Below are 22,099 nucleotides of genomic sequence, written 5' to 3' on the forward strand. Positions count from 1 at the left end.
TAGTTTGGTTTAATTTAAGGGGTGAATATCCATTATTTTTTGGCATGTCCTTAGAAAAGGCATTCGAAGCCAACTATAGGCTACCAAGAACTTCAGGATCTGATTTTCCAGGCCATCTGGAAGCCTGCCATGGCTACTATGACAGCTCACATAATGTTAGACAGCATTCGGTTTGGTTTCTAAGATAATAACAAGTATGGTTAATTGTTTATAAAGTCCTCTGGCTATGGCTTTTGTTTTTATGACAGATTAGGATATCAGAACACCCTGAATCACACATCATTAGTACCCAGTGAATTCAACATGTCAAGAGCAGATACAAATTCCCAGAGTTTAGGAATAGGAGAATATAATGACTTAGAACTGTTCATTAGATTAATTTAAAAAATACTATAAACTTAACTCTTTAAAATTGTTTTCATAGATCATCTGTTGGCAGCATTTATATAAAAACAGTGGATTGGGGAAGGTATATTTAGCTTTATCATAACAGATAAGTTACTATTTTGGAAATATATATTTCTTCCACACATGAAGTGCTCTTCTTCATATCCCCCAACACTCATGCAGAATAAGATTAGACATATTTGCAGTAGACACATTCTAGATAGCTTTTTCAGATAAGCCTTTTAAAAGCAATCTTGGAAAGGAATTCATTAACTAAATGAGCCAAAAAGTTCTTTTTCTTTGAGGAGAGCTAAGTCCTTCCTCAAAAAGTTTCTTATGCTCCATTAAATGAAGTGTAGGATATTCTCATTGCTCTTACTAAAGCAAGACATCAACCATGTGATACAGAGCTGTGCAGAGCCTTTACATCTAAAACTTTTATGCTGCACTTTTTAAAGCTTTTATTTTGAGGAAGGGAACAGGGAATTTGTCTGAATATGGAGTTTAAGTTGTACATATTTCCTGTCACTCGGCCTTTTACTAAAAGAGTGAATTTGTGAAGCAAAATTTTGCTAAATGTTAACATTTGAAATTTAATATTTAATATATCAGATTATTAAAATACTGACCACTAACTAGTTCACAGATTTTAAAAATAAAATACACCCTACTGTTAAAAGTAAATTAGTGAATAGCCTAAAAGAGCCTAGGAAAGCTCTTTCTCTCGGAGGTTGTTCGGGTTCACCCCCATCACAACCTAATATTGTCATTTTGAACATGATTGACAAGTATCCTGACAAAGAGGTCAGATAAAACATTTTTTGAGTGTTTAAAATGAGGGAAAAATAAAATGTCTCAATGAGAAGAGTCCCTAGAGGAACATTTGAAGAATTGGGAATATCGCTAAACCCAGGAAGACAGGAGGGCACCTTAGGGAGAGAAAGTTTGGACAGAAGAGTGAACCCCTTCTGAGTGCGGAAGACTTCCTGTTAGTATGGCAGAGAGTGGGGGGTGTCTGTGGCAAGAGATACAAATGTAGGGAGAAAGACCCCTTAAAATGATGCCACAGTTTTTTCCAGGACTGCACAGGGCACAGAACAGAGTCAAAGCAGGTCAAGTGATGATCTCCAGGGCAGCCTCCGTCTTCAAGAAGTCTGAGCAGGTCCGACCAGAAGCATGGTCTTCTGAGAGTTTGCCCTGGCTACTTCAAGGGCATTACCTGACTGTATTCAGATAGTTATTCCTTAAATAACTAATCGCAAAAGTTGCAGTTATATTTTCTCTTTTTTTTTATCCATCCGACATTAAATGAATGAATTAAGTACTCACTATGAGCTAGAGACTGTAGGTAGGGCTAAGAGGGTGGTAAGAAGGGGAAAGAGCTGCAAGATGAATATGATTAGAATCTGCCTGGGGAAGCTCACCAGTGTTTGAAAGAAGCAGACTGGAAGAGCTAACACACAACAACACTGCAGTTTCCTTGGGGCTGCCAGGAACACTCCTCAGAGGGGTTGATATTTGATTGTCAAGAAGGAAGAGTGGGAGTTGGCCAAGCTGAGAAAGGGGCCAGGGAAGCAACTAGTACACCATTGATTAAAAAGGCAAACCCGCCCTGGCCGGTTTGGCTCAGTGGTTAGAGCGTCGGCCTGCGGTCCTGAGAGACCCGGGTTCGGTTTCCGCTAAGGGCACGTACCTCGGTTGCAGTTTGTCCCCGGTCCTGGTTGGTCATGAGGGTGGCAGCCACTCGATGTGTTCCTTTCACATCGATGTTTCTCTCTCTCTCTCTGTTTCTCTCTCTCCCTCCCACTCTATCTGAACAAAAAATGGAAAAATGTCCTCGGGTGAGGATAAAAAAAAAAAAAAAAAAAAAAGGCAAACCCTGGAATGAAATAGTCCTGGTTCAAACGTTAGCTTAATCATTTACCAGATTATAAAACCTGAATCAAGTCTTCACTTTCTCATCCATAAAATGGAAATAATTGTATTCAGCTCATAAAGAGAATGAAATGAGATGATGGCTGTAAAGTTCTTGGCACAATGCCAGCCCAAAGTAACCATCTGCAAATGTAGAATAGGTTATTCATCAGCCTATTCTGGATTTTTGTTCTGGGTTGTTATGAAAGTGGTAAAATGGCACCCAGCCTTCAGAAAGACCCAAAATTAAAGATAGCTCCTGCTCATGGATCTGCAGCAGCCCTCTGGTCAGGCAGAACATGTTGGCCTGGTGAAATGTGCTAGTGCAGTGGAATATTCTTGTATCTTGGCTTATGACATATACAGGTAAGTTAACTTCAATTCTCTCTTAATTCTTCTGGCTCCTGGGCTTTATTTACAGTGTGAGTCACACCTAGTCTGTAACTTCAAATCCCAATGAGGAAGAACTGTAACGTCAGGCACCATCCCACCCCCTCTCCCACTGTCCTGCCCACCAAGTGTCCACACCTTCCTTTATAGGGCACCACTGCCCCTGCCCAGCTATTCCTTCCTCATGTTCTCTTCCCCTGCCCCACCTTGAAAAAAGAAAGAGGAGGAAAAGGGGAATTCCAGTTAAGCTTAAACAGAACTCAATAGGAAATGACATTTGTTTTTAAAAGAAGGAAATTAAGCCTTTTCTGTTACCACTTAAATTGTGCTAATGTTGACTCAGCCACCCCTTCATATGTTCAATCTGTAATGCCCTAAGGTGTGGAACTTCCCAGGGGGAGGTTCCCAGCTGCTTCTGAAAGTAGCAGCTGCTGTGGAAAAGACAGGGAGTTCAGGATACAAGACCTCTTTGGCAAGGGACTGATTCAGGTCTTCTAGTTCCAGAGGACCCTGCTACCCAGGCGGGTCCAAAGTACAATCTATTTTACCTGATAATGTTTCAGCCTCATTTTAGGTGATACCAACCCTCAGACGTGCCCCATTGCTTAGTTGCCCTCAAGGACCCATCAAGTGAAAAATCACCTGCTAATTTCAGCTCTGGTCACGTGGGCTATTTATGAACAAGGAAAGGTGGCCTTAAAGAACCCCATTTGAAGACTGGGGTTACACTGTCTTCAAGCCACCAGTCACATCGAGGAGAAGCAAGTCACTCTATCTATCACTTGCTATTTTTTAAAAGAAAGAACAGCACTTGAATTGGGGAACTGCCTGATTTATCTTTAGAAACAGGTGGTATATAAATAAATTCAATAAATCACAGAATTGGAGGAGATCCAACTGTTCAGAGTTAGAGAAGAAACTTTGAAAAAAGGTCAAACCTACAATTCCCTCCATTAAACTGTCCCTAGGGCAAGAAAGAAGTGTTATAGAGAAATCAACTGTATCCCATTTTTTTAAAAGGGGGGAATTAAATTAAAAAGTCCGTTTTTCTAATTACTCCTAATTGCAATCACTGTATCCTTTTGAAACCTGAAATACTCCCAACACCTTACCTTGCAGTAATACCTCCTCTCACAAGCTCCTAAAAGAGCTGTCAATAGGCTTCTGCGAACTTGGAATTGTTCAATTTCAGCACAGTTTGGAGGCCAAGATGCTAAGTACTGCCTTTGAAAGTAGGAGTGCAAACTTTTCATAGGCGCTCTGGCCTTGAACTTTCTCTACTGTTCAGGTCTGCACATTTGAGCACTTGGTGCTATAATTCTACCTTTCCAATAGCAAGAAAGGGAAGAGAAGTGGATTGATGACTCATCAGGCTGTAAAGGATTCCAGGAGCAAAGAGATGGGCATGTGAGTGTCCAAAGTGTGGAAGCTCTGAAAGGGTGTGATACAGTCCATCTGCGTGGACACACTGAGCTCTGGCCTTAGTCTCTACATTCGCAATGAACCTCCTTGGCTGTCTTTTAGAAATTACAACCAGCAGAGGTATGGATGTCTGACATAGCCTTCTTTCGCCCAAAACTTTTGGGGAGTTACTAAAAAGTTGATTAGTAGACTGATATGCTTCTTAGCTCTACTCTAATTCCTTTGAGGGAAGGGCTAATAAGAACAATACACAAAAGATGGGAAAATAAAAGGAGAAATGGCAAAATAATCTACAAATAATAAATCTCCAAAGATGTGGGGCAGACCCATCACCTTTGAGACCTAGTCCAGGGAAGATGGCACCAGTCCAGCATGATGCATTTGGAGAGGACTTTAGCTTGATGCCCATGGCATCTCATTCAATCCTCTGAAAACTGTGAGTGAGAGCAGAGCGGCTCTTTCTCGGTTGCTGCAAGTGAGTGGTGTACCAGTGGACAGGGTTAAATCGCTTGTGATCACACAGCTAATCCTGGAGGGACCACACTTGAATTCACATATTCAGACCCCAGAACTCTGATGCTCTTTGCAATGTGTCTCAGGGCCCTATTCATTTGTTGAAGTGGTAAATAATTTCCCAGTGGCCTGAAAGAGTAAATGGGGTCCCTAACACCAGCATGAGAGCCAAAAACTCACTTTAACTATAGGGGACAAGAGCTCAATTGATTCTTGGCATGTCTAAGGTGAAATGAAACTGAAGTATGTACGTTAATAGTCCAAAGCTCACACAAAAAGAGTGTTGTGCTTCAAAGCAGTAATCTTTGGAAGCAATGTGGTTATTCTTCCAAGGCTACATGCTCAAAGGTTTGGGTTTTGTTTTTTGTTGTTTTTTGTTTTTTTTTTAACTGCTCATTAATAGTTGCCTTTGAAACCAGATTTCAAACTACAAAATAAAACATTTATGTTACTTGTAATTGCATCAGGTTAATTCTACAAACAAAAAGTACTGTTCCTTCCAGACTTGGCCCTGTTTTTATACCAAACTTGACTTTATTCTCTATAAAATCAAATTCACCTTTCAAGGATGAAAACGGGACACATTTGCCAGAGAGGAATTTTTTTTAAATGCTTAGATTTGAGGGCAACATTAAAATTAGTGCCTCCTACCAAGATGACTCTTTTGAAGTGGACACTACTGATATAGCTGTGCGATTCTGGTTTATTTAAAAACCATCCTCATTACTTTGTAGTAACCCTTCAATAAAACATCCTAAGTCTCCCAATCTTTTGCAAGTGATAGAAAGAGGAGCCAGAGCCTATAAAAGAAGAAAATGGGGTTTTAGGCAATTTTTAATCCCCCACCCCTGTAAATAACAGCAGCAGCAGCAACAGATTGGTGTCACTCTGAAGACAGTCAAATATTACTGTGGACTCTTCTCTGATCTCCCAGCCAGCCAAAAGGTCTTAATAAATACTGGCCATTTACCAAAACCTCACCTAGCATGAAAAGCATTTGTATCATAGAATAAGACCCTGGGTTGTGTTCCAGCTCTGACTCTACTCAAAAGGATCTGAAGTGAATGCCCTTCCTCATCTTCTTTCCCGTGGCTTTCCTCCTTCGCAGGCAGCATCGCCGCCATCACAGTGACCGTCATCGCCGTGGTGTTGCTGGTGTTTGGAGTCGCAGCGTATCTGAAGATCAGGTGAGAGGCACCTTGCTCTTCTTCATGGAGAAAAGGATTCCATGTTGTTGGGCTCCAGGCAGAGAGTTGTTTTGCTGAATGATTGTTTTTTATTAAGTATCTTAGCTCTCAGATGTGTTGGCAGGGAAGGGAAAATATCCAGCGTACTCCACAGTGGACAGGAATAGATGGTCCAGTATCTGAACTTTGGCAAAGCAGAAGAAATTAGCTAAATACCCAGCATGATGATGTAACGGGACGAGAAGGAACCAGCGTCAGAGGATAGAGGCCTCACCTCTCTGCCCTTAACTCACCTCCTCACCCTGAGGGAGGAGCCACCTGACGCCTGACCCTCCAGTTGTCTCATCTAGAAATGGGGCACAGGGGTGGGGTCAGTGGTTCCTAAATACTGAAGTTCTGAACACTGGTGTGTGGATGTGTACCCAGTCTGTAAGGACTTTTTCACGGGTCCTAAAGCAAAATGCTGACCATATAAGGAAAGTGTAGCATTTTCTATAAAATTCTTTCCCCCGCCCCTGAGATTATGTCCTTATGTTTTTGGTTTTAAAATATCTTTTGTTATGAAATGATCACAGATGGTAGCTGAGTTTTTTACTCTTTTTAGCCAAATAGAAAGTTGCAAAACTCTGAGCCCCACTTGTATTGTCTACTGCTCTGTGAAGTCCCAAAGTCTCGAAACCCATTACTCACAACAAATGTCCTTCCAGCTGTAAAATGCCAAATGGCAAGTGACAGTCTTACTTGCCAGTCTGTGCAGTGCCCGTAAAAAGGGACAGAAGAACACATGCCACCATGGTGAACACAGCCACTCCTTAGAAACAGCCAGAGCCATCTTCACAGAAGCTCCTGTGACCCTGTCACTGCCTTCCTTAAAAGTCACGAGGGGCTTCCTCAGGCACTTAGAATTAAATCCTAACCCATCACATTGGCCATGGAGCTCATTCAGGGCCCCATCCCTGCCCACCTCTTCTCACTCATCACCTGTCTCTCCTTTTTGACCACTGAACTGCAGTTACACCGGCTTTCTGTCCAATGCTCGCAATGTGCCAGGTTCCTTCTTCCCTCCAGGCTCTTGGTCTCTCTCCCTGAAATCCTTTTCCTCTAACTGTTCCTCATGCGTGGCTTTCAGATCCCATCCTTCAGGACACTTCTCTTCCACTTTGTTTCCTGCTATTAATTCTCTTATTTTTATTCTGCTGTTAATCACTGTTTATAATTTCATTTGCTTTTTATATATTTATTTCTTTGTCTCTTTTCCCAACAACAATGTAAGCTCCATGAGGACCCAGCATTATTTTAAGCAAGTGCTGGGCACAAAGAAGATGCTCAAAAAAAATTGAATAAGTGAACAAATAGAATTCAGTTACTCGGGCACTGTTGTGTGCACACACGTACACTCCTGACTGACTTCTCCACAACTGTGCTTCTTCCTCAAGATGTGTGTACAACCAGTCCTTCCCTCCTGCCCTGGTTCCCCATGTGGCACTCACGTACTTAATTTCTTATCCCTATGCAAACATCACCTCTGTTGCACTCTCTCCTGGCCCTCTCTCATCACCTCTAGTCACCTTGTCCAGACCAACACCCACTAGGAAACTTCCCCCTCCTCCTTCCCTTTTATCTCCCTCCACTTTTTGTTCTAAATGTGTACCAAATCAATCTAGTGATGGTGTCAAGTATAAAAGTGCCCTGTAATAGCACCTGTATCTAAGGTACAAAGAACAGGAAAGCCAGGTTTGAAAGAGAAATTTGAATTAAAGGGCCAGCATTACCTGTGTTTAAAAGCCTTTATAAAAGTGTCTTTAAAGTCTCCTTCACATTTAAAAAAAGAAAAACAACTTTCTTTTCATTAAGTCTATATTTCCTGGAGCAGCATACTTAATTTTATGAATTATATCTTATTGAATGGTACTCTTTTTCATCTGGTTTAATTACTAGTTTATTGCTACAGATACACTGTATTTTAATTATGAGTGAAGTTGGCTTTTACGAACTAGTCCAGGAACCTCAGGCCCACTTTATAACAAAGCTTCTCTTTGTATTGGGGGAGTGCTCACTAAAGGCACCTGTGGATTAATTTAGAGTCATTCTGGAGTCACCACTGGTGAGTGTCCGCAGGGCTCTGTCACCAAGAATATGACCTCCACTAGAGTGTGGCTTAAAATAGAAAGTCTTCCCTCTTGCCACACACCTACCAAAAATGATGCTGAAATAGCCTAAGAACTCTTCTTCTTGACATCAGTCAAGAATCCAAGTTGACCATCTCAAAGCTCCCACCGAATACAGACAGGCAGTCTGGAACAGTGATTAATAATTCAGATTCCAGAGCAAGGAGACCTCGAGTTGAATCCCAGCTCTACCATGTTTTAGAGCAGGTTCTAGTGTGAACCAAGCATGTTATAGAGTTTCACTCACCCTCACTTCCCTCAACTGTAAAATACCTCCTTGATAGCATTGCTGGGAGGATTACTGAATACTGATTCCCAAGTACATAGCCCTGCCGTCATCATCGTTGTCATCAAGGTGGTCAACTGGAAGGGACCCCAATAATAGGGTAGTTGTTTGATGATGATTCTGAGTGTTAGTCATGTGCCAGGCATCCTGCTGAGCATGGGGACAGAGAGATCACATCAGTGATGAGACACAGTCCTGACATCACAGGATTTACTGTGTTTGAAAAATTTTGTTAGCAGGCCATTTAAATATGTTCTAATGAGTGCTAATTAAAATTGTATAACATTTTATTTTTTAAATTTAAAATATATTTTCTCAAGGCATTCCCAACACTAGATATGTGCGGTGAGCAATTAAGTCGAATTAGTCATGGTTCTCTCCCCTAAACAGGTTCTCCCTCTGACATGTAGAAAGGCCCCCAGTGGTATAAGGATGCTTTCATCTTTGGCACTACAAACTTAAGGATGAATAAAGTGATCATATCTCTATTTAGAAACCCCCTAAGGAAAACCCCATTTGGACAAAATAACATAAGGAGGTTAATAATAATCATGAATCTTAAGGCTGCACTAAAACCCCTTCAAGTGTTGTGTTGCCAGATTCTTGGAAAGCCCTGCTAATCATTCATCAAAAATATATTTGGCTCAACTGACAAATGTGTGCGTATGCATGCACACGTGTGTGTGTGCGTGTGTCTACCTAAGGCTAGGTTTTCCTTTGGCTGGAAATTTATTTCATTTCTCTCATCCCACATTTCTGAGAACAATTACATGGCAAGAAGTCTGTTGTCTGTGGTTGTTTAGCTCACTTGGCTGGAGTAGCAAATAACTGAAATCACAACCCATGAGGGAACCATTAGCTTCTGGCCTGAAACATGGGCTATGTCCCTGCAAATGCAAAAGAAGAGTCCACTTGAGAGAGCAGCCTCACAACTGGGAAAAGGGAGCACCCTGCAATCTCTGCTAATAGTATTGTGGTAGTTTCATTGTTTCCCAAGTTCTGCTTCCCTCTAAAGCAGTGGTTCTCACCCTTCCTAATGCCACGACCCTTTAATGCAGTTCCTCATGTTGTGGTGACCTCCAACCATAAAAGTATTTTCATTGCTACTTCATAACTGTAATTTTGCTACTGTTATGAATCACCATCAGAAATATGTGTTTTCCGATGGTCTTAGGGGACCCTTGTGAAAGGGTCGTTCGACCCCCAAAGGGGTTGTGACCCACAGGTTGAGAACTGCTGCTCTAAAGGCATCAGTAAACTCATTAACCATCTGTTCTCATACTCCTATTCTTGGGGGATCATGATCCCTAGTTTTGTCACAGTGTCCCCTGCTAGAGAGCTACATAAGTCTGAGACCTAAGCCACTTTGGGATGCAGCTTTTAGAAATGAACCTCCCTGAACCTTCCAGGGCTCTTCTCTATTATCTGTTGAACCCTCCCCCACCCCCACCCCTGTTTTAGCCAGCAGCAGTGTGGTATATTTGGAGGGAGAAACATGGGCTTTGTGGTCAGGTTCTACTTCCCATGTAGACAAATTATAATCTCCCTGACCTTTAATATTTTCATCTGCAAAAATAGAGCTAATAAAACCTCTCTTTCAAGCTTGTTTTGAAGATGAAGTAGTAAGTGGAGATAGAGCCAGACAACATGGTGGTTAAGAACATACACCCCGGAACAGGTTTATTCATCAGTCTGTGTGCGGTTTCTTCCTTTGTAAAATGGGACTGTACAAATACCTCAATGGGGATTGTTAAAATGATGAAATCATGATACAGATAAAGTACAGTGCCAGGTGTGAGATGAGAGCCATGGAAGGGCTAACTACTGTTGTTGTAATTATTGTTAAAACAATGCTGACTCTTCAGGTGCTTAGTAAAATGGTAACTGCCAACAGCCCTTTGAGTGGGCACCAGGGAATCAGAGGAGAGAGGAGTCCTAGGAGCAGGGGGAAGATGGCACAGCGGCTCTGTTTCTGATGTTCCTTTTCAGCAGTTTCAACTGAGCTTTTCCGAAATGCCTGCAAAGTTGCAGCTGTATCTTATGTTCATAAATAGAAACCATCTCTGAGCAGTCTTTATTCCAGGGCATGTTTGCAACTTTAAAAGAAAGCAAAGGCCTTGCCTACCTCTTGCAGAAGAGTGTCTTTAATTAGTGATGATTGAAGAATGAAGTAAGTCGGTTTGGTTTTGTTTAAATTGGCTCAAAACCATTCAGCCACGAGATAATCCCCTGCATAGGAGACCATATCTGCTATCACCAGCAACGTGGATGCTGCTATAATTAGGTGTGCGGGTTAACCTAGACAAGAAGGGGCCGTTCCCTTCACAAAAATAAATGTGATGTTGAGTTATAGACACAACAGGGCCTGGCTCTGAAAGCATTATGTTAGAAGTCACCTGTTTTGCTTTAAGTCTTCTGGTGATTATATTTTATACAACTGGATTCTTTCTGGTTGTTATTAGGTTTCAATAGTAGGCCCAGCCAGTCATAAATGCTAAGATCTTCTAGACTTTGTGATCTACAGGTTGCCTTTTTCAAATCAGCTTTGGCATTCTGAAGGTCTAGGCAACTTGATTCTCTACCTCAACCTTTAATGTGCATAGGAATCAATGAGAGAGTTTATTAAAAACACAGTTTCCTGGGTCTCAGCCCCATGGGGTCTACTTCAGTAGGTCGGTGTGGGGCCCATGCATCGGAATTTCTCACCAGCTCTCAGGTGGTGCCAGGCTGCTGGTCTGATGACTAGACTTCAAGTGAGTCTACTCTTCCTTCATCTCCTAACACTCCAAGCACACACTTAGCTCTAGAGTTTCCCAGATAGATGGCCCTGCTCTTCCATACCTCTGTTACTTACAACATGCTGAGCCTTCTGCTGGAGGTATTTGGGCCACTCTTTTATATCTGGCTGATTACAACTTGTCTAGCTCAAAAGGGACCTGCTCCGGAAATCTCGTCCCCACCCTTTCTCTACCACGTTACCTCCTTTGTACCACTCACTTCTCTGTACTGGAGTCGTGTTCTCTGCCAGTCTCCTCCACCAGAAGGATATAAAGTCCCCGGGAGTACCTGGCATATAATAGTTGCTTTATAAACATTATTCCTTGAGTGAATGATTCTGGATAGGAAAGTTTAAGGGAAGCAGTATTTATGTTCTCCAAATCAGGACAAACTAGGTTTAGTGAAGGGGAAGTCATGGGAATCTGTTCAACCACACACTCGCACCAGTTACCTCGTGACTCTGAACTTGTTTACAGATAGACAGGTGTTCCAATGTGCAGGCCCTTTTGTAATGAGTGTCTGCCAGTATGATATCTAGCAGATGATTTTTTAAAATTAAACATAAAATGTCATCGGTCCTGTCCTGGCTGGTTTGGCTCAGTGGTTAAAGTGTCAGCATGCAGACCAAAGAGTCTTGGGTTTGATTCTGGTCAAGGGCATGTACCTCGGTTGCAGTTCATGGCTGGCCCTGGTCAGGGTCATGCAGAAGGCAACCAGTTGATATGTCTCTCTCATGTCAAGGTTTCTCTATCTCTCTCCCTTTCTCTCCCTCCCCCTTACCCTACCTGAAGATAAATAGAAAAATGTCCTCGGGTGAGGATTAAAAAAATAAATAAACTTTTTATCTGTCCCTTCAAAGTAAATATGGTTATTTAAAAATTAGTTTGCAAGTAACTGCTTTTTACAAAAAAACCTAGACTATGTAAAGAGTATTTTGAAAATTATATTTAGAAATGTTCCCATCATTAGGATTTTGGTAATAAGATAATGAAACTAATAGAATTCCTGAACTGTTATATTCATTCTGCCACTAACTTGCTATGATAACTGTGGTCAAATAAAATCACCCTTAATGGTCACAGTTTTCTTGGCTTCAAAATTGTAGCTCACATTTCTTAGTTTTGACAAATGTGCCATGGTTATGTACTATGTTAACCTCAAGAGAAGTTGGGTAAAGGGTATATGGGAATTTATCTTTGCAATTTTCCTGTAAATCTAAAATCATTCCAATATAAGCAGTTTGAGTTTTTAAATTATAGTTCAATAGCTGCCACACAGATGTGTTATCTGCCCTAGAGCCTTTGCACTTGCTATTCTTGCTGTCTGTAGGTTAGATCTCAGGCATCCATGTGGCTCAACCACATCTTCTTCATGTGTCTGCTCAAATGTCATCTTAGTGAGACTTTCCCTGATCACCATCTTCAAAATTATAATCCCCACTTCCCCTTTGGAGTTCTTCACTTCCTCTTCTCTACTTTATTTTCCTGCATTGCATTTATTACCATCTGCCATATTATTTTTTATGTCTTATTTATTGCGTCTGCCCCCGCTAGAATGTAAGCTCCCTTAGGACAGAGATTGTGGTCTGTTAATTCACTGAAGTATCCCCCAGGCCCCAGAATAGAGCCTAATAGATGGTAAGTTTTCAATGAATAGGTCAATGAAAGGAGCCATGCAGGAAAATGACAATCAGAGAAAGAAAGCCACCAATGGACACAGAAGAAGGAGAGAGTGCAGCTGCCAATCTAGCTTTGCTAATGGATGATAAGAGTCTATGGCTGAATTATTAATGACTAATGAAATACACGTTCAGCTGTGTTTTCACAACACTAAGCCATATCTTCTTCATCTTTATATCCCTCCTTTTCAGCACATAACAAACACTAATGAATGAAAGACATGACTCACTTGACTAAAGAAGAGAGGAAAAGTAATCAAGTTGGACCCTTGATGGGGAACTGGTGTTGACCCTTATAAAGAAGAGAGTGTTTTCTAAAATACGTTTGTTTTAACACACGGAAAGTAAAACCTCATTCATTTTCAAAGACAATTGAGTTCCATTACGTACTGATGCTACAGTTATCTTAAAAGATACCATTTTGGGCCCTGGCCAGTTTTGCTCAGTGGTTAGAGCATCGACCTGTGGTCCAGAGAGACCCGGGTTTGGTTCCCACTAAAGGCACATACCTTGGTTACAGTTTGTCCCTGGCCCTGATTGGTGGTGCGGGTGGCAGCCACTCAATGTGTCCCTTTCATGTCAATGTTTCTCTCTTCTTCTCTCTCCCTCCCACTCTATCTGAACAAAAAATGGAAAAAAATGTCCTCGGGTGAAGATTAAAAAAATAAAAGATACCATTTTGGTCCTGGCTGGTTTAGCTCAATGGTAGAGCATTGGGCTGCAGACTCATGAGTCATGGGTTCAGCTGTGGCACGTACCTTGGTTGCCATTTGTCCCCAACCCTGGTCAGGCAACCAATCAATGTGACCCTCTCATGTCAATGTTTCTCTCTCTCTCTCTTCTTCTCTGCGCGCCCCCCTCCACACACACACACATTCTATCTGAAGATAAATGGAAAAACATCCTCGGGTGAGGATTAAAAAAAAAGATACCATTTTGTAGTTGTGGAGAAGGCCTTAAACTACAGTGTCACCATCACATGTACCAGTTGTCACCAACAAGGATTCAGCAGCTGGGAGGGGGCAAATGGGGAGGACTGCTTCCTGTTAGAGCCACACCCCTTGAGAAGGAAGCAATGAGGCAAGGACTGAACATAAATCATTCCCTGTTTTGACTCCTCGGGCTCTGCTCTTAGCTAACTAAGCCATGCAAAGCAAAAAACATTGACAGTAAGCACAGCACTGATTAGCAGGGACTGGGAGCATTGTGCCCAGTACTTTAAAGCCACATCATCACATGGGAGAAATTTAGCCGTTTCCTCTTCCTATATTTAAGGTCAAAATGGTGGCTTTGACCCTTTGTGTTCTTTAATAAGATGTTTCACTTTGCCATGGCCTTATTGCACAATGAATTGCCAGCGGTCGTAACTCCCTGCTGGCAATGACCAAGCAAACTCCATATATACTGTTTATGTGCTACTAAATGTATGCAGCTATCATCAAATATTTATAAAAGAACGACTGCATCAAGAGCAGCCTATTAGATGTTCAGAAAATGAGAAGAAACGTCTGCCCCCAAGAGGTTTGCCATTTAAAGGGAGCCAAGGCACAGCCAGTAGAAACAGAGCGATGCTGAATGGGTGCCAGTCTTCACTAAGAGATTGAGTAAACAAAACTGCTTTGACCCAAGATGCCATTAGACGAGGCAGCGCTGTGCTATAGAACAGGGAGGCCTAGGTTTTACTACCAGCTCTATCATTGAATCACGTGGACAGAGTCATCTAGATTCCTTGAGCCCCACCTTCCTACAATGGGACTCTACAAATGCCAGTCTGAAAACCTCCCCCATTTTTATCTAAAGCATGCCATGATTTAAGAAGTTGCGACCTAGAGAGAGAGTTTAAAGTGATCATTAATTATTCTCCCCTTATCACATATACACTTACACGCACACATATACGCTTTCTAAATATGGTAGGATTTAAACAAACCTGGCATGAATCACAGCACACTCAATTCTTCTTGTTTTTCCTCATTAATATATTAAACAAGCCCTGTGAGTTCAGTACATTCCCAAATATAGTTTATCTACATCTCTTGCTTTGCTATCCTGTTATCAGTATTTTGCTCAACTCGCTGTTCAATGAAATGAGAAGGCTAAGAAAAATGAAAGACCCATCTTTTTTCTTTATTTTACTACTGCTTGTACAGTAGATGCTTCTTCTAATAAAGCGGATTCAGGTACAGCTCTGATCAAATAGTCTTACCTAAAATAACCATTATCAGTAAAACCTGATGACCAGTAGATTTTTAAGCCTCTAACTTCACTCCAGCATGACAATAATTTTTAATAATTCAAATAACAATAATATAAGAAGCTGGTTTTATAACTTGGCTTGGGGCATAGTTGCAGGAGTTCCTGGTTGGAGGGAGACTCACTTTTCACTCTGTGTCTTTTTTTTTTTTTTTTTTTTTTTTTTACTATTTACAGATTTGCCTTGTGCTTGTAAGTTTCATTATAATAAAATTATAAAGCAATATTGGCCAACATTTATTGTGTATTTACTATGTGCCAGGCCTTTTATATGCATTACCTCATTTAATCCTCCCAACAACCCTAACACAATTTTTTTTAAGTTTCTCCATTTTATAGATGGAGAAACAGGGGGTTAAAAACACATTCAAGAACATACATCTATTGACCCTACTGACATCTTAAGGGAATAAAATTATATGATAGAAATAAAAATGGTGTGAGAAGTTAATTTGCCATACAAAGGTGAGACAGGAATGCCCTGTCAATAAAGGAACATGTTTATTGGGTAGATGTTGGCCAGACTTGCAACACTATGTCATGCTGAAATTTAGGCTCACTTCCAGTCTTATAATCCCCAGGTTTTCACTTGTCCATTCTACAGCTTCCACTTTCTCAACCCTCCTGTTAAAGGGTTTGATTACAATTGGAGGTTTTAAATGTGGGAGGAATGTTGCTGATGGATAGCTAGTGACCTCATTTACCAAAACTGGCCTCTCCATTCAGTCACTCAGAAGATCAGTGGTGTGTTATTTGTGATCTTTTTCGTCCTCACACCCACAGCAATGAATGTGGACCCATAAATAAAATAAAACGTATTGTGGAACAGCTTCAAGTTTCCAGATGTATAGACAGTCAGCTGAGCCAGCCTTCAGGACAGAAATCAGGATTTTGAAGGCTAAGAGTTTGAAACCAGCACATCAAAAGTCTGTTTTTTTCCAACAGATCATCTCTTGTCAAATACCTGGAACTAAGCTTCACAGAGTAATAACAATTATTTTAGCAACAAATATAAGTATAGTAAATTCTTTCTGTGCTTCTCAGGTTATATTTTCATTTTGTTTAATTTTTCTATCTAGTTAAGGCAAACATTAGGGGGACTGGGCATGTCTATCTGTACTATATATAGCACAGCTGATTTTCAGTGGCAAGCTGTCATTATTCACACGTTAGCATGAGCCTCAGAGACAGCGCATGCTCATTTTGTGATGTTGTCCCTATCCTGTCTTTACTTTCTGTCTTCAAATGGCCATAGTCCTTTCCAGGAAGCTCCCAATTTGTGAACAGACTGGCCTTTCAGGATGCATGTTTTTCTAATCACTGTTTCTTCCACCAACATTTACTGAAGACTTACTATGTGCCCTATGTGCCAGATATTCTTAAGGGGATAGAGCTAAGAACAAAGAAAACAGGCAAATACAGTGATACCTCGGTTCTCGAACATAATTCGTTCCAGGAGGACGGTCGAGAACCGAATTGTTCGAGAACCGAAGCAATGAAACCAATAGGAAAGCGTGACTCCACAAAGCGTGACTCTCTCTCTCTGCACTCACACTGATGACGCAAGCAAGGCACGCTGGGCCGAATGAACGCCATTCGGCTCATCTCGGAAGTTCGAGTTCCAAATATTTGTTCGGATTCCGAGACAAAAGTTTCTCGAATCTCCATTTGGTCGAAAACCGAGGCGTTCGAGAACCGAGGTATCACTGTAATCCCTAGTTACAGTACAGTTAGAGGAGAAAGGCAATAACAAAATAGGTAAGTAAATGATATAGTATGTTAGAAGGTGATGAGAATTATGAGAAAAATAAAGCAGGGAGTGCCTGGGTGGTGGGCTGGGGTGGGGTGGGAGCTGCAAGTTTAAATGGAGTTCTTAAGGAAGGCCTTACTGAGAAGGTGACTTTTGTACAAAGACTTGAAGAAGATGAGGTAATGAGCCATGTGGAGATCTGGAGGACAACTGCTCCAAGCTGAGGGAACCAGTAAGTGCAAAGGCCCTGAGGCAAAAGTATGCCAGTCATGAGTGGGAAGAGCAAGGAGACCAGCATGTTGGAGCAGAGGGAGCAAGAGAAACTGGAGTGGTTGCTGATGTGCTCAGAAAAGTAACAAGAACTTTGCAAACCTTTGTAATGACTTTGGCTGACTTCAGTTTCTCATAGAAATAATATTATATTGTGGGACAAGTTCCCAGAATGACCCACCAAAGCTTGTGAAACCCATACTGCCATTGAACTAGATGCTAATCAGACTCTGGGAAGCTGAGCTCAGAGCACTGGACTTAGATCCAGGAGGTAGAGGTTTGACTCATAGCTCAGTTGGTTGACTGGGCATATCAATTAACATCTCTGAGCCCCATTTTCCTCATTGGAGAAATAAGGATAAGCAATATCTACCCCATGGCTTTATTCTGAGGATCAATTAAAACAAAACATAGATGCATTTGTAGACTGTAAAAGGCTATATGAATATCAGAAGGGGTGGGAACATTCTTATTTCAGGGAAAATTTAAGTCCAGGACCTAAGTCAAAATGCCAGGAATGCAACCTTCCCTGTTTCCCATTACTTCTTTTTTTTTTTTTTTTTTTTTTTTTGAGAGGGAGAGAGCGATAGGAACATTGATAAGAGAGAACATTGACTGGTCGCCTCCTGCACATCCCCCACTGGGGATCGGGCCCACAACCTGGGCACGTGCCCTGACCTGGAATCAAACCTGTGACCTCTTGGTGCATGGGTTGATACTCAACCACTGAGCCACACCGGCCAGGCTCCCATTACTTCCTTTTAAATAATCATGGAAATGGCCCTCTCCTTCTCCAGCACTGAAGGTCAAGGAGAAAAACAGGATCCCAACAGAAGGTGCTATCTGGGCTCCCTTCTGATCAACTGCAACTTACAGGGTGTTTGTGGACTGGGGCCTCCATTGTTGATAAGTCTGTTGCCAAGGGGTGGTCATAGTGACGAATCACGGCTTCCCTCTTGTGGGCCCTGTGATTCTCCCCAGTTCAGGCTGCAGGGCATTAGGCTGTCCAACGATGGGCAACTTTCCCAAGTAACCACAAGTGTCTTCTCCTTCCCACCAGGCATTCCTCCTATGGAAGACTTCTGGATGATCATGACTACGGGTCCTGGGGAAACTACAACAATCCTCTGTATGACGACTCCTAACAAAGGAACATGGCCTGGGATGAGGGATAACTGCTCTTTATTTATAAGTGCTTATCCAGTAGAATTAATAACAAGTACCTGATGTGCATTGAGCGACAATCTTAAGCCCTGTTTTATTGGTTTGGTTGCTTCATTTTCCTCCCTCTCCTTTGGCTGCTATAACTTCCCCTTTCTGGTACAAAAAGAACCATTATTTAAAGGTATGTGGAGACTGACTTGCAGCTAAAATGGGCCAACCTTGAGCGCTGTGCCAGACCACCATGATGGAGGCTTCTGTACCCACCACAGGACCCACTGTGAGGACAGAGGAAGAGGAATCCAGTTGTTTTGATAGGGGTTACTTTTAGGGAAACTTTTTGTTTGTGGTATATCTTAGACTTTTATTTAGAAAATTACATTAAATCTCAATCAGTGGGGAGGAAATGAGTTCTGGGAGGATCTCACCCTGCAGGTGAGGAAGCAGGGATTTCTCAGATTCCTTTTTAATATCTATTTATCTGGCTGTGTCTGACAGGACCCTTGCTGGGCTCTACAAGCTGTATCCCAGCCTCTTAGCTGCCTAGTTAATGAAAGAGGAACTGGAAAGTGCCCCTGAGGAGGCCAGCAGGCAGAGGGGCACAGTTGCAGGTTGCCTCATATCTCAGCATACCTTCTACCTGTTCTCCCCGCCAGGCCACCTGTCTCTGCTAAGGATGCCTGCCCTAGTCAACACCAGCTGGGATCCCAGCCCACGAGCTTTCAGTGGAGTTGCGGTTCCTCGGGAGAAGGCTAGAAGATGAACTTAGTTAGAGATGAGAAAGCGGGAGGCATGTAGAGGGAGTGTACAATGAGGGGAATGGAGGAGGGAGGAGCTGACATGCACTGAGTACCTCACTAGGTAAAGTGGGAATCAGTCTCATTAACTGTCAGAGGCATCCACTGGTTGGAGGAGCCCATAGATTCCTTGCTTTATGCCCACAAAACAACTGGTTCACTGCCAACTGTCTGTTGGATAATGGCCGTAAACTGTTTTCTAAAAAAAAATTTTAAACTATCTACAATTGCTCAGCGAGGCATTTCCATAGCAAACAGACATGGTGGTTAATCCATTTATTTTTCCCACCCACATACCTTATTAATTCTGCCCTCTAATAAATCAAAACCCCTGGGTGGAGAGTCTTTAAATCACGCACAACAGATTTTGAGAAATAACTGATCATTTTTGCAGGTATCCACTGATTCCAGTGGTTCTCATCCACCAGGCAGTTTTGCACCCCACTCAGGGGTGGGAGGGACATACAAAGACATCTGGTGACATTTTTGACTGTCACATCTTGGGGCTTCTACTAGTGAGTAGAGACCATGGCTTCCCTAAACATTCTACATTGCACAGAAGAGCCCACAAAAAGAATTATCTGGCCCAAAGTGTCAATAGTGCTCAGCTGGAGAATCCCTAATGTATTTCAATGCCCATCATGACAGAACAGGACACTCCCAGATTTTTAATTAAATAAAATGTATTCGTTTTTTAATCTCAAAAGTGTTTAATTTGCTAGCTGATGGATTGTTTTGAGCACGCCAGGTGCCTTAAATTTGTGTGTTCAAGATGGCTCTGTGTCATGGTATAACTCTGTCCTCCTACAACACCTGATATTAGTAACCAGTGTCTGATGTCCTGATTTCATGGAGGAGAAAATATACATCAGATCCCCTTCCAAACGGTGTTCTGTTGTCTAACAGTGTCATAAAGAACTTGGCACTGGTCAGTTTTTATTTCTAAACTTGGACCTGCTGCCACAACTCTGTTAGTTTCCAGAAACTTGACCCGCAGCTCATCCTGTCACTCCTTGTGACCAGCAAAGTGCTGGCATGCAAACCACCATTGCTGTGCTGTCCTAAACCCCTGTGGTGCCAAAGACACCAGGGTCCAGGCCATGTCCACAAGCCTGCCATCGCACACTCTGCAAGAATTTATTCCTAAACACATAGGCACCACAGGAACATGAGCAACCTCCAGAGGAATTTCACAAAAGGAGTGGGCAATGAGGAGTGGAATGCTGATATCTCTGATTGTTTAAAACCAACAAAAAAAATTGTTTACGTGGACATGCTCAGAAAGATGGCCAGGAACGACAAATGGTGCCCTCGCCAGCAACACTTGGCCTGAATAATTGTCCCTCTTCCCTACCCTCACTCCCTGCATAGGCTCTAAGTTCGGCAAAGGATGATTCAATAAAAACAGAATATCCCATATTTTTCTTCTCCCTCAGTCAAAAGCATTTTGACAAAGTGTCCGTGAAACACCTTGTAGAGGTGCACCTCTGGACATTGCTTCCGTCATAATCACTGGATCAGAGGAACCAGCCTCTTGCCAAGGAATTCTGACCTACATAAGCCACGGACTCAGCCAGCATGTTTCCTTACCAAAGGCTGCAACTGTGCAAGAGCAGCTGATGGTTTGTTGTTCTTATGAATTTTCAAGTCCTTATGGAAAAGGGAGAGATCTGAACCCAAAGCAGGTCTCAATCAGCAGGCAGATATACACCTTCCTCCAAGGCGACAGCTTTCTATCAAACTCTCACACTCTTTGTTATGTTAGTATAAAATACCAATGGGATGAACTTTATTTTGCCAAATGCATTTTCTTTTCTATTTTTGAGTTGGCCAAAGGATTTTAGCAACTGAATTCAACTTGCTACACACACACAATATATATAGATAATTGATGACCTTTACCTCAGGGAGAGTCTGTCCAGCTCTACCCAAGGGAAATAGCTCCAGTGAATTTAAACAGCCACATGCCATCCAGGGACAGGACTATTCAAAGCATTAGAGGAATGACAGAGCAGGGGGGAGGTGAACAGCCTCTTCTAAACTATAGCTTGCAAATGATGAAATGATAAAATTCAACTTTGTTTTCATTTCCCATGGCCCCAGTGAAGTCCCCTGCTCTGTTTGGATGTCTGTGTCTTCATTTCTTAAATGGGGGTGATGTTTTCACAGTGACCTCACCCATGCTACCTCACAAATACGTTGTGAGGACTAATGAAATCATGTCTACAGTGTTTTCAGTTTCTGCAAAAGAATATTTATAGACATTTTAAGTATTTTAAGTATTACATAGATATATAAGTGATCTCAGTTTCTTGTTTGTTGTTATACTGGTGTGTTGTTTTTACTTAAATCTATAAAATGACAGCTGTGTTGTAGCCACATCAGATGGCTATTCCAGCTCCAGGCTACCCCCAGTACAGCTGACTGACTGAGGGTTAACCATGCCTGGAACTACAAAGGTTAGTTTCCATCTGCAAATGAAAGATGGCTTGAGGCATAGGTCTCACAGACTATTGAGTTAGGATCCAGAAGGTTAGGGTAGGACAGTATGGATACCTGAGCACTAACAGTAATAGACCTCTGGCTTTTACCATCCTGGGGTCTTCTGGATTCTTTGTGGAGTTGATTTTGGTTTGATATCATCTGTTTGCCCTCCATCTTGCTTACAAGGTTGCATAGTTCAATTCCTTGCATTTGGGAAATGAATTTTGCAACTGGGCCAGATGCTAATTTGCACGTTGATTCACCTTCTTTGCCTTTAACCTCTTCTTGGCAAATGAATGTACCATTTCAACTTTGATTTTAAAGTGCTAGTTGGTATTGGTAATAGTGCTAACCAAGAGACCAATGCCAGATTGCTTTCTTGGGGTGAGTTAGCCACATCATTTAAAGATGGAAAGACCTGCAACTTTTTTGATATTTGATGTAATTGTATCTACATTTGTTGTAAGACTTATTGTATACCAATTATATCAATTAAAGGTGTTAAAAGCTTGTGTCTGACAGTGATGATTCATGTTTTGATATGTTTTATTACTCAAGCCATTAAGTTGATATGCCCAATATTGCTTATATTAAGTAGCCCTGGCTTGTTCCTATAGAAAATTTGTCCCACATTAATAAATAATATTTTCTGCAGAGCAGG

At 41.8% G+C, this 22,099-nt stretch overlaps 1 protein-coding gene across 1 annotated transcript in view; it reads left to right on the forward strand.

Annotated features, from left to right (window-relative positions):
• The window catches only part of PARM1 (prostate androgen-regulated mucin-like protein 1), a 98,679-nt gene extending 76,783 nt beyond the window's left edge, over window positions 1–21,896 (forward strand). Inside the window, exons 3-4 of the mRNA XM_036245738.1 lie at window positions 5,735–5,813; window positions 18,057–21,896. Of these exons, the coding sequence (XP_036101631.1) occupies window positions 5,735–5,813; window positions 18,057–18,141 (164 nt within the window). The 3' untranslated portion in view covers window positions 18,142–21,896. The remainder of the gene's footprint in view (window positions 1–5,734; window positions 5,814–18,056) is intronic.
• The last annotated feature ends 203 nt before the right edge of the window (window positions 21,897–22,099 follow it).

Source organism: Molossus molossus, unplaced genomic scaffold (assembly GCF_014108415.1).
Source record: "Molossus molossus isolate mMolMol1 unplaced genomic scaffold, mMolMol1.p scaffold_m16_p_1, whole genome shotgun sequence".
NCBI classification, from domain to species: domain Eukaryota; kingdom Metazoa; phylum Chordata; class Mammalia; order Chiroptera; family Molossidae; genus Molossus; species Molossus molossus.